General features: G+C 34.5%; 1 protein-coding gene across 3 annotated transcripts in view; it reads left to right on the top strand.

Annotated features, from left to right (window-relative positions):
- The window catches only part of LOC145099429 (leucine-rich repeat receptor protein kinase HPCA1-like), a 35795-nt gene extending 24027 nt beyond the window's left edge, over positions 1-11768 (top strand). The window contains exons 1-19 of one of the 3 annotated variants that reach the window (XM_079037007.1): positions 3627-3812; positions 3892-4009; positions 4697-4768; positions 4854-4928; positions 5330-5401; positions 6000-6161; positions 6276-6350; positions 6417-6488; positions 6640-6711; positions 6793-6861; positions 7122-7196; positions 7282-7353; positions 7468-7602; positions 8328-8800; positions 9529-9678; positions 9772-9911; positions 10165-10384; positions 10810-11042; positions 11109-11768. In XM_079037007.1, the coding sequence (XP_078893133.1) occupies positions 3722-3812; positions 3892-4009; positions 4697-4768; positions 4854-4928; positions 5330-5401; positions 6000-6161; positions 6276-6350; positions 6417-6488; positions 6640-6711; positions 6793-6861; positions 7122-7196; positions 7282-7353; positions 7468-7602; positions 8328-8800; positions 9529-9678; positions 9772-9911; positions 10165-10384; positions 10810-11042; positions 11109-11612 (2880 nt within the window). In that variant the 5' untranslated portion in view covers positions 3627-3721 and the 3' untranslated portion in view covers positions 11613-11768. Of the gene's footprint in view, positions 1-3626; positions 3813-3891; positions 4010-4696; positions 4769-4853; positions 4929-5329; positions 5402-5999; positions 6162-6275; positions 6351-6416; positions 6489-6639; positions 6712-6792; positions 6862-7121; positions 7197-7281; positions 7354-7467; positions 7603-8327; positions 8801-9525; positions 9679-9771; positions 9912-10164; positions 10385-10809; positions 11043-11108 lie in introns of those variants that run through there. The other 2 variants (XM_079037004.1, XM_079037010.1) reach the window with 2 other exon arrangements.
- The last annotated feature ends 961 nt before the right edge of the window (positions 11769-12729 follow it).

Below are 12729 nucleotides of genomic sequence, written 5' to 3'. Positions count from 1 at the left end.
TGCTACCACATGCATTAATGTGTGAACGCGTGCTATGTGTGTAAGTATTTAACTTACCAACATATGCGTTGCCATTTTTTTTTCTTACTTTATTCTTGTGGTTCTTTTAGAAACATAACAGATGTATTGTAGATAAAACAAAACATGTCATATTACCTTTTATTAAATAAGATAGTGCAATTACAAATAAACAATTTATTTTAAATTTTTAAGTGTTACTATTTTGAACTGAAAATAATAATAATAAATGTGAAATGACCATATAAAAGTGAAATATATAAACAGACATTTATGATTTCAATGCTTAAATCATCTTCATCCCCTCCACCTTCATCTTTAAAAATGTCTTAAATATTTTTTTTTCATTTAAACACATTTATATGTATTTTTAACAATATTAACAATAACGAATTTAAAAAAAAAAACAGTAGATTTTAATTTGTAGAAGAGTCATAATATTATTGTTTGCAGAAAAGTCTAAATATTTTGGGTCAGTTTACGAAATAGTCCTAAATTAATTTGTTATCGGTTTCAACCTGTCAAAAGGGATTAAAATTAAAACTTTTGTCTGTTTTTAAGACTTTTTTGTAAAAGGAAATTAATTTTGAACTAAAACATAAAGTTAGTCAAAATTTTGAAACTTTATTTCAGATTTCCCTTTAAAAATTAAAAAACTTGGTGACTACTTGTAATAAAAAAATAGACAAAACTTCAAAAATGGTCCAAGTGGTTTCCGAAAATATCAAGTTTAGTCCCTAAGATCAAAAAACCTCACAGATGGTCCCTGTGGTTTCAAGACTTTTAACAAATGGTCCTTCCGCCTAACTCCGTCAGCTTTCTACCGTTAAGTGAGGGGCATTTTCGTCATTTCAATACACAGGGACCATTTAAGAGGTTTTCGCTATTTAAAAAAATATAATTATTTAATTAAAGGGCCCCACCCTTTCTCTCTCTCTCTCTCTCTCTCTCTTTCCTGATTTGTGACCCCATCTGCAAAAAAACAATCCCTGTGTCTTCTTCACCATTTTCTTTTTACCATTGTTGGATCATTCTAGCTTCAAATGAAATCCGGTTAATAAGTTTCGACCAAACAATCACTCACATCATCTTCTTCCTCGCTACTACGACTCAAAAATAAAGAAAACCCCAAATATATTTTCCCTCTTCCTCTCTCATACACTATCCCACGTAGGATTCGGAAAGTCAATCATCTTCTTCCTGGATTTGGTTTCATGCAGGAAAGTCACGACCAATAATCTGGGTCTCTTGTGTCGACTGATCAAGATACGTGAACCACAAAATAAATATAAGGAAACGATGGTGGTGGTGATCGAATATTCACAGTGACAGGATGTGGTGGCTAGTCGAAGTCCTCACGGTGGCAATAACCCAAAAAAATGGTAGCAGGTGGTGATGGGTTGCCGAGCTCTGGCGAATCCAAGTCGCCGCCACCGACGAGTTCAACAAACTGAAATTCCTATCATCTTCATCCTCAACCACCTACAACTTCAATTTTGATTTGATTTCTTCCTCAACCATAGGAAATGGCCTAAATCGTCGCCTCCACCAAGCACCAAACATCACCGCTAATTCAGTAACAATCACCATGACCACTGATTTCACTTATGATCAACAATGTGTTGTTTATTTAGGTTTTTTGATTTGGGTGTTTGATTCATTTCCACTGGTGTAAATTACTAGCACCATGTTCTTAGAAAAACCTCCAACAACAATGGAGGCAAAACTAGATCCAACAGGAGAAAAGAGTTTATCTAAAGCTCTATCTGAAAAATTGTTACCTGTATCACCTTTTCTTTCCCCAACTTTGTAGTTTGTAACCTCACAAGATTCCAACAGTTAAAGCTCTTGTAACAGTAATGATAGATTCTGAAAACTCATTGGATCTTGTAATCTTTAACAATTGCTTCAAACTTGGGATTTTGTCAGAATCGGATTGAATGAATTCTTTTAAGTCCTTTGAAACGAATCATATTTTGATTTGGTTGTTTTTGTTCATCTGGGTCTAATTTTCTAGTGAAATGTAAGGAAGAAGAAGACGGGTTTAAATTTCATCTCTAAAACTTGTTCTCCATCTCTAAAACCTGTGAAAGAACACATATTCCATGCAGATCTTCTTCTTCATTTGGATTCTAAAAATGATCGTGGATATCATCGCTCTGTTCTCCCCTCTGATTTATTGGATTCATCTGGGCCGTTCGTGGTATACGCTCTTGGGTATATGTGTGATCGAGTTAAAACTAGGTGTATGTGTGTGTATGTTTTGAGTTACAATTGTGTGTGTCTTTTTGAGTTGCATGTGTGTGTTTTTTATGAGTTGAGGTGTATGTATATGTGAAATGTTTGTTTAAGCTTCAATGTGTTTTGAAAGGGAAGAAGATGAAGTGCGTGTGTATGTGTATGTGTATGTGTAAGAGAGAGAGAGAGAGAGAGAGAGAGAGAGAGAGAGAGGGTGGGACCCTTTAATTAAATAATTATATATTTTTCTTTTTTTTTTAAATAGAGAAAACCTCATAAATGGTCCTTGTGTATTAAAATGACGGAAATGACCCTCACTTAACGGTAGAAAGTTGACGGAGTTAGGCGGAATGACCATTTGTTAAAAGTTTTGAAACCACATGGACCATCTGTGAGGTTTTTTGAACTTAGGGACTAAACTTGATATTTTCGGAAACCACAGGGACCATTTTTGAAGTTTTTTCTAAAAAATAACGATGTGTCAAACTATAATTTTTATAAAAATATTGTGACGTTATTTACCCTAAAAATTAATAACAAGGAGAATTTAAACCATATTATTGGAATAATTTATTTTATTAAATTTGGTGTGCAATAGTTGAGTAGGCAATTTACCTTAGTGTCTTATTATGTAATATACTTTTGGCCAAATTGGAAAAAGTAGCATGTTTTATTATTTTTACCAATGTTTTATTTCTCTACTAATAATAGCAATATGTAAAGTCACAGTAAATACACCCCTTTACAAATACTAAGAATGCGTTTACATTATTACATAACATCAAGTGTACTACTCATAGTTGCTTTCATTTGTCAATGAAAAAGCATGTAACATAGAAATTATATATATATATATATATATATATATATATATATATATATATATATATATATATATATATATATATATATATATATATATATATCAAGTATTTAATTATAGGGAAAAGTTTGTTTTTTTCTTTTTCTTTATTTTACCTTCTTTAGCCATTAGGTTTATAACTACGTGTAACAAGTAAATACGTTTGTGACACGACTATGGATTTGAGTAAAAATACAAACCAGTCCAAAATTAATAGATTTGATAAATCATTTCCTAAACTTGTATTAACTTTATTATTATTATTATTGGTTCATCTAAAAAAGAAAATCCGACCCACTTTCTACTCTCGATATATGTGTATAACACCATGTTATATGACTTGAAAGGGTGGCAATGGTGACAACATGATGAATCTGTATTTTAGTTGGTGGAGATAGTAATGGACTAATGGGGTTTGTTGGATTGGCTTCTAATCTAAGCTAAACTCAAAGTCTTTAGTATCATCATCATTATTAAAATCATACTTTCGCTTTTCCAATATTCTACTCAAAATCCTAGTCGTTAAATCATAGGAGTATCACCACTCTCTTTTTCCTACGGTATAACCATGCAAATTGCGTAGAATATTTCTTGTTTTTTAGTATGATGGCAATCTTTGTATTGCGATTGTTGTGGGGGTGTGTGTTTTTGGTGTTTTGTGTGGTGGTGTTCTCGGATATTGACAATGGTGATGGTAAGTGCGTTAAATCCGTTCTTGATATTTGCTATCAAGTGGTTTAGTTCATGTTTGTGGTTTGAACTTTTTATTGTAGTGGAGGCGATTCGAGCTTTGAAAGATCAATGGAAAAATACACCACCAAGCTGGAGAAGGTCTAATGATCCGTGTTCGTGGGAAGGTGTCACCTGTAGTGACACGAGGATCATCTCATTGTCAGTCTACTTTCATTTTCTATATAAACAAGTTTTTAATGTGTTTGACATGCATTGTTCTAGGGCCTCTGATGTCGATAAGAAAAAAAATTGCAGCTTTTTGTCGTGTCCAAAAAGTTGAAACAAGGTGGGACACAGTCTCGCTCTTGACCTCTCATTTGTGCAAAAGACGTAAATGACCTCATTATCATCATCATTTATAATATCCCCTAAAGTTTATGTAGTCCCGTATTTGTCCCATCTCATTTGGTCAAGTCATGTCGAGTGCATGAGACATGAGACATGAGACCTGATGAGACTCGAGTGAACATGACTACACAAGCTTTTATGGGTTATTTTTAATGAGGAGGACATTCACGTTATTTGCATAAATGAGAGATATAGATTGTGATAGTGTCCTTGTTTCGTCTACTCGTATAGGACCAAAAGCTGCAATTTTTGTCATATTGACGGAGTTGACATATTGACATCAGACTCAACTCCAGAGCTTGAATATGTGTGTTGAATGCAAACACATGAAACTTTTTTTTTTTCCATATTATGTAACGAGGCCTCAATATAATAGAAAGTGGAAGGAAAATGAGTTTTAGCAACCTTTTTTATACCGTTGTAAATAAGGCCTAAGTGTTGGTAAATTTTTCTTTCATTTGAGTTAAGTTATTTACTTGTTGGGTTGTTCTTACACAGGGGATTGTCGAGCATGGGGTTGGTGGGTCAGCTTGTTGGCGACATTGGTGGGCTCACTGCGTTAACATCCTTGTGAGGAACATTATATTTCAACTCACATTTTATAATTCATAAATCCTAAAACATATATAAAAACAAATATTTATTCTTATTATAGGGACTTGTCGTTCAATGGTGGACTCACTGGTTCAATATCTCCACGGATAGGTGATCTGAAAAGCCTTAGCATTTTGTAAGTCCTCAAATAAATGTTTAATGAGATTTGTTCACTAACAGTTTATACTGTGTTTGGTATGAATTATGCTAATTGAAATCAATATGTTGTCCCGATCTAAAAGGTCGAACAAGGAGAGATTGGGACTCAATTTCGATCTCTCAACATGACAAAAGACGTTTTAGTCCTTCTCATCCTCGTTATCAAATATATCCGTACAAAGCTTTTACACTTAATATATTGAGGAAGATGAGGGTATTCATGTCTTTTTGTATGGACAAGGGATTGAAAGTGAGGCTACATTCCTCATTTTTGGGTTGGAGAAAAATAAATATAACTTTTATCACATTGACATGTCTCTCATACTTGTCGAGTCAAAAACCAATTTATATGACGCTTATTTTCATGTTATGTCACAGAATCCTGGCAGGTTGTAGCTTTACAGGAAACATTCCACCTGAATTGGGAAATCTTCAAGAGCTATCGTTTTTGTATGAATATCTTAGACCCTATTTCTTTCTTCTTCTTTTCGCATTGGATGTTGTTTTAATAAACTACTGTCTAGAAAAATGGCATCTAATAAATATTTTTAAAGTTAATGACAAATTCACGGAATGGATAAAAAAAATGAACGCTAATTTGTAAAAGAAATTAGACTTAAAGGAAAAACTCTACATGCTTTTTTTTAATCCTCATTACTGCTTGTATAGGTAAAGGGACCGAACTAGTTGGGTTATTTGTATAGATGGATAAAGTATCGTTGCATAAGGTATATCTGTTTTCTAGATAGAATGAAGCAGACTATATGATCATTTTACCCTTACATTTGAAAACAAAATTTACTATATTCATAAATTTTAACATGAGATGAGTTACGAAGTATAAAAACAGGACAAATATGTAAGTAGTTAGTGTCTTAATACATTAAGTCAGGTTTTGTGCTTAACCAATCAACTCTTTCTGTCCTAATTAAGTGCATTAAGTAAAAAAGAAACAACCCCTTGACTTTGTTATTTTCTCTACTAAATCGTTTATCTGTATAGAAGGAACACTTGTATATACAACTTTTGATTAACTTGTGGCAAACAGGGCTTTGAACACAAACAATTTAACGGGTGAAATCCCTTATTCATTGGGATCTCTCTCCAAACTTTATTGGTTAGACATCGCGGAGAATCATATCACTGGATCCATTCCCATATCAACCGACACCAAACCGGGATTAGATCAACTAAAACATGCTAAGCATTTGTAAGTACCTTTCACTTTACTTTACTTCAACACAACTTACAAAAAACATCAACATACTTTTCCTTTTTTGTTTTTTAACTAACAATAGCAACATATTTTATTCTGAATTCATAGCCATTTCAACAAGAATAGGCTTTCCGGTGGAATCCCCGAGCAACTTTTCAATGGCGACATGGTCTTGATACATGTGTAAGTCGAAATATGTCACTTTTTTTTGGTGATTCAAATTTTGATTGTTTAAATTCGTAACAACAGATTGTTTGATGGAAACCAATTAACGGGAAAAATCCCGTCCACAATTGGATACGTTCAGACACTAGAGGTCCTGTAAGTAACATCAACTACATATTACTAATGAAGTGATATAAATAATGTTTAAAGATATTTGAGAAAATGAAGATGTTAGGTTATTGTTTTTGTATTAAGTTAAAAGTAAGTATCCATATATATAGCTTACTGGATTAAGTCATGTTAACAGTAGGCTTGATAGAAACACATTATCAGGCGACGTGCCGTTGAACCTCAACAACCTTACGAGCCTAAGTGAATTGTGAGTACATCTTTTTTGAGACAATCAAAACCATAAAATTGGTTATCGGTTTTGACTTGCCATTTTGTTGTATAATTTTAGGAATTTAGCTCACAACAATCTATATGGAGATTTACCCGATTTAAATGGGATGAACGCCCTAAGTTATGTGTAAGTTAATCCACTTTTCTGTATTTGATGTGTATTAGACTAAGACTGTGACTCACACTCATACTCACACTCACACTCTGTATATAATTTTTTGTATCACCCAAAATGATGGGACATATACTTACTCTCAATCTCTGGTCTATTCAAAAGACGTAAATACCCCTCTCATCCTCTTCATTGAGAATAGCCCTAAACATCCATTTCTTTGAGAGTGATATTATGTCCAATTATTTTTTAGTTGTTATGGTTGATTTATGTAGGGACTTGAGCAACAATTCATTTCATGGATCGGACCCTCCAATTTGGTTATCTACCTTGCCATCATTAAGCACTTTGTGAGTTCTTAAAACAAAATATGATTCTGAAAATTTTCTTACATACAAATTAATTTTAAGTTGAACTTTGGTTATTTTTTGTAAGGGTAATGGAATTTGGTTCACTTAAAGGAAAGCTACCACAAGATCTTTTCAGTTTATCAGGAATTCAACAAGTGTAAGACTCCAAAACTTTGACATTGGAGGTCAAACTTATTCGTTTAAGTATCTGATTTTAATGTCCCGAGAAGGGCGTTTTTGACCTTTTACAATTCGTGGGGTTGTTGAACAGGAAACTTAAGAACAATAAGTTGAATGATACATTGAATATGGGAAGCAGCATTAGTGAGCAATTACAACTAGTAGATTTACAAAGCAATGAGATTGAAGCTGTGACATTGAGTAGTGAATACAAAAACACATTGGAGTGAGACTTTTTCATTTACAATTAAAGCTAAATAGAAACAGATATTTTGAGTTGACCAGTTTGACCAGTTTCCTAGCTGACATTGCAAAAAATGACACCTCAACATTAGTGTAGCTGTCTGATTTACAACTCAAGCTTGAATCCAAACAGCTGCATTTATTAATTTTTTTTCCAAGATAATGTCAGGTGTCTTGTTGTCTTCTACAAAATTTTAAAAAAAATACAGCTACTTGAAATTAAATTCGCAAAAATCAGACACCTCACCCAAAAAAAATAAAAACCTCCAAGTAGTTGTGCTTTTTGTTGAGGTGTTAAGTTTTGCCATGTAGGCACCATATGTCACACCAGATAGCAAGAATTGACACCTCAGCAAAAAAAAAAAATTCAAAATATGCATCAACTTGGATTTTTTTGTTATGGTGTGAATTGCCTTGTAGGAAAAATAATTAACACATCAGCAAAAATTCAAAAAATTGCTGTTTTTTGGATTTTAACTTGTGTAAAGTCCACACCTCGCCAACACATTCAAATAAAAATCCATGTTCAAATCCAAAAAGCTGCCATTTTTTAAATGTTTGCTGAGGTGTCACTTTTTTCCATGTGTCTGCCATGTAGACGCCACATCAGCCAGGAAACCGGTCAATTAAACAGACAATTTTTTTTGCTGAAGTGTTAAATTCTTTCCATGTGTCTGAAATTTAGGCTTTTGCTTTCTTTATTTTCAGACTATCTGGAAACCCTGTGTGTGATACAGCTCTAGCACACACTGCTTATTGTCATGTTCAACAACAAACCTCAAAGGCATATTCCACAAGCTTAGCAAACTGTGGGAGTAAATCGTGTCCATTGGATAAAAAACTCAGCCCTCAAACATGTGAATGTGCTTACCCGTATGAAGGCACATTGTACTTTCGTGCACCCTCGTTTAGAGAATTGTCAAGTGTTAATATTTGGCATTCTTTAGAAATGAGCCTATGGGTGAAACTAGGCCTTACTCCTGGATCAGTTTCCCTCCAAAATCCGTTCTTCAATACGGATGATTATCTTCAAGTGTATTTGCAACTTTTTCCAGGAAAGGGTAACCATTTTAACAGGTCTGAGGTTCGAAAAATGGGGTTTTATTTAAGTAATCAAACGTATAAGCCTCCTGCGGGATTTGGACCATATTTTTTCATAGCAACTCCTTATGACTTTTTCGGTAAGTTTATATGATTGTAAATCAGTACTTATATTTCTGTGTATACAAGACAAGACAAAACAAAACAGATCGGATAAAATTTCAAATTTTTTTCCTACAAAAAAGGTTAAACTAGGTGGGACCGGGACTAATATAATGGGAAATTTTTGAAATGTTTGGTCCCACCTAACTAGGTGGGACCAATGCAGTTTGTCCTATCCAAAAGGGTGAACAATGGGACAAAAAGTACAGTTTTTTGCCCCACCCAAAAAGGTTGAACATGGGAAAAAGAATTGTAGTTTTTGTGCCACCAAAAAAAGGTGGACAAGGTGGGACAGTGGGATAAAAATTACAACTTTTAAAAAATTACAATTTTTCGTAAAAAGTTGTAATTTTTGTCCCATTAATGTCCTGTGTCCCATTTTTGTTCAACCTTTTGGATAGTATAAAAAATTGCAATTTCTGTCCTATCTAAAAATGTTGAACAAGTGGGAAAAAACTGCATTGTGTTTTCCCCATCCAAAAAAAGGAATAAGCTAGGACATTGACAGATGTCATTGAGGCAAAATTTGCAAGTTTTGTCCTGCCTAAAAAGCAATCCCACCCAAAAAGGATAAACAAGTTGGGAAGGGGAATTGCTCTTAGGTTCTCGTTTTTGTAAAAGACGTAAATTTCCTTCTCATCCTCATAATCAAAAAAATCTCCAAAAAGTTGGCTTTGACTTTTAAATTATGACTATGTTTCAGAAGTCCATGGAGGTACTTCTATAGGTATTGGTACTATTATTGGGATTGCTACCGGTAGTACCTTTGTGGTCATGATGCTTATTGGGCTTTTCGTATATGCTATTCGCCAAAAGAAACGTGCAGAGAAAGCAATTATTCTAAGTAGACCTTTTGGTAATTTCTAAACTTCCCATTACAACGACTTTTATTTTCTTTATTTTTATTTAATATTGAATTTTTAGCTCTTTTTGTATCGGTTTTATGTAGCATCTTGGGCTTCAAGTGGTAAAGATGGCGGAGGTGCACCACAATTAAAAGGAGCTAGATGGTTCTCTTATGATGAACTAAAGAAAAGTACAAGTAACTTCTCCCACACCAATTTGTTAGGATCTGGTGGCTATGGAAAGGTATAACTTTTAAAGATATAAAAATTAGTCTTATACACTTTTAACGTATGTTATCACCATCTGATGTGACTGTTGTTTTGAGTTTGCTTAGTTTCTTAAATAGTAGTTATTGTGCTTCAAATATTTAATACTTCAGTAAAATACCCCCATGTTTTCCATAGTGGCAACACAAGGAGTAAATCCCTAAGTGAGTTCTCAAGTTTTTTTGGCTTTAGGGTTTAGGGTTTTTGACTTGGTTTGTGGTTTAATACAGGTTTATAAGGGAACGGTACTTGGAGGGCAAGTAGTTGCAATAAAAAAAGCTCAACAAGCATCCATGCAAGGAGGACTCGAGTTTAAGACTGAAATTGAATTGCTTTCACGTGTTCATCACAAGAACCTTGTTGGGCTTATTGGGTTTTGTTTTGAACAAGGAGAACAAATGTTGGTGTATGAGTTTATGCGTAATGGAACACTCAGAGACAGCTTGACAGGTAAATAACAATAACATTAACAATGATAGTGATAAAAACAAGGACAATGATAGTAATTGTATCATTGACAGTGTCAAGGACAGTGAAAATGACAATGACAACGACAATGATAGTGATAGTGACAATGACAATGATTGACAGTGAAAACGACAATGACAATCACAATGACAGCGAAAATGACAATAGCAGTGACAATGACATTGACAGTGAAAATGACAATGACAATAACAATGACAATGACAACGATAGTGATAGTGATAATGATAGTGATAGTGATAGTGATAGTGATAGTGATAGTGATAGTGACAGTGGCAGTGGCAGTGGCAGTGGCAGTGGCAGTGACAGTGACAATGACAATGACAATGACAATGACAATGACAATGACAATGACAGTACAAATAACAAATCTAACTCTTGATTTACAGGAAAATCAGGAATTTATCTAGACTGGAAAAGGAGACTACGCATTGCACTCGGTTCAGCAAGAGGCCTAGCTTATCTACATGAGCTAGCAGACCCCCCTATCATCCATAGAGATATCAAGTCCACCAATATCCTTTTAGATGAATACCTAACAGCAAAAGTTGCAGATTTTGGCTTGTCTAAGCTAATTTCAGACAGTGAAGCACACGTCTCCACTCAAGTCAAGGGTACAATGGTAAGTTTACACCTTGTTCCAACAAAACTCAACAATTAGGGTTCTAACATTCTTCATCTTTCACAGGGCTATCTAGATCCAGAATACTACATGACACAACAATTAACCGAAAAAAGTGATGTATACAGCTTTGGTGTGGTAATGCTTGAACTAGTAACAGCCAGACCACCTATCGAAAAAGGGAAGTACATTGTACGAGAGGTGAAAACGAAAATGGATACAACTGATGAAGAGGAATACGGGTTAAGAGCTTTAATGGATCCAATCATAAAAAACATGACATCTTTGATAGGTTTTAAGAGGTTTATACAACTAGCAATGCAATGTGTTGAAGATTGTGCTACAGATCGTCCAACTATGAGTGATGTTGTGAAGGCACTTGAGAACATTTTGACTAACGATGGACTTCATACAGATTCTACATCTGCATCTTCTTCTGCTACTGAGTTTGGGTCTCTGAAAGGCGCAATTAAACATCCTTACAGTGAAGCTACGCTTAAGAGGAATGATAGCTATGGATTTGATTATAGTGGTGGATACAGTATTTCGGCCAAAGTGGAACCTAAGTAATGTATTTCCATGTCTAAATAGCTAATTTTGTAATGATTATATATACCTCGAATCATATAATGTAACATGTTATCCTCCCAACATTTGGGAAGATGTTTTCGGATGCAAACTTTCCATTATCGTAATGCCTTACGGAAGACTGAAGTTACAGATCCATTTTCTTGATTGATAAGATGCAATTAACAAAGCAGAGAGGTGAAATATAGTTATAGTTGTACATGATATCTTCAGTGCATTTGGTTCAATGATCTTAAAGGTGCAAAATGTAAAAAGCAAAAGGTTCGATCACATTACCGATAACAAACGGCTGATACTTGAAGCATTCGTTGATTCCTTGGAATTGATGACGCAATCTCGAGAATTTGTTAACTAAAATGCACTGTTTTGCAAAACAATTAGGTCGAAGACCTTATCTATTAGTCAATCAATTAGTCTGCAGGTTCAAGCGGATTAGTTTAGGAACCGGTTCTTAAGAAGTGAACCGGGTCTTCATTTATAGTCATTTGTTATATACATTAACACAAAAATGCCAAAAATAGGGTATAGAACAAAATTTTAGGTTAACAAATTTGAGTAGTAACTTTTTAGTGGTTCATTACGAACTGTGCAGTTCAAAACTTTCAAAAATGGTATTAGGCCATCTTTTATAAGCTTTTAATATTTATTGGTCTGGTAAGAGGTTATGTTTGATTCGTTCCAAGTCGGAGCGTTTAATAGGACCACTTGAAAGTTTTTTTTTCTAGAATGACTTACACACACACACACACACTACACTACTCCTAAATCTACACATTTTGTCTACATCAGAACTTGAACACTCAATCTTTGGCGCAAGGAGACGTACCGTCAAAACCTGATACCATTAGGCCAAGGTTCATTGGTACCACTTAAAGGATCTTACTCGATCCATACACCAAGTAGCCCCTTCATCCACCACTTTTTTCCTCTCCCGCACCTTCCTCTGCCACTCTTCCTCGAGTGTTGACCAGACCTTCATGTCACTCCAGCATCGCCCATAGTACTTATGTATGTAACATCCCGAGATTTAGCAGGCGTTCCCGAACCCTCTTCTATCTTTCCCTTGTCATTTGTAGTCCTTGGGGTCGGATGTGAAGGG

The sequence above is a fragment of the Lactuca serriola genome, chromosome 1 (genome assembly GCF_051521515.1).
Source record: "Lactuca serriola cultivar US96UC23 chromosome 1, Lser_US96UC23_V15, whole genome shotgun sequence".
Classification (NCBI taxonomy): domain Eukaryota; kingdom Viridiplantae; phylum Streptophyta; class Magnoliopsida; order Asterales; family Asteraceae; genus Lactuca; species Lactuca serriola.
This window is presented reverse-complemented; position numbering and strand designations above follow the sequence as displayed.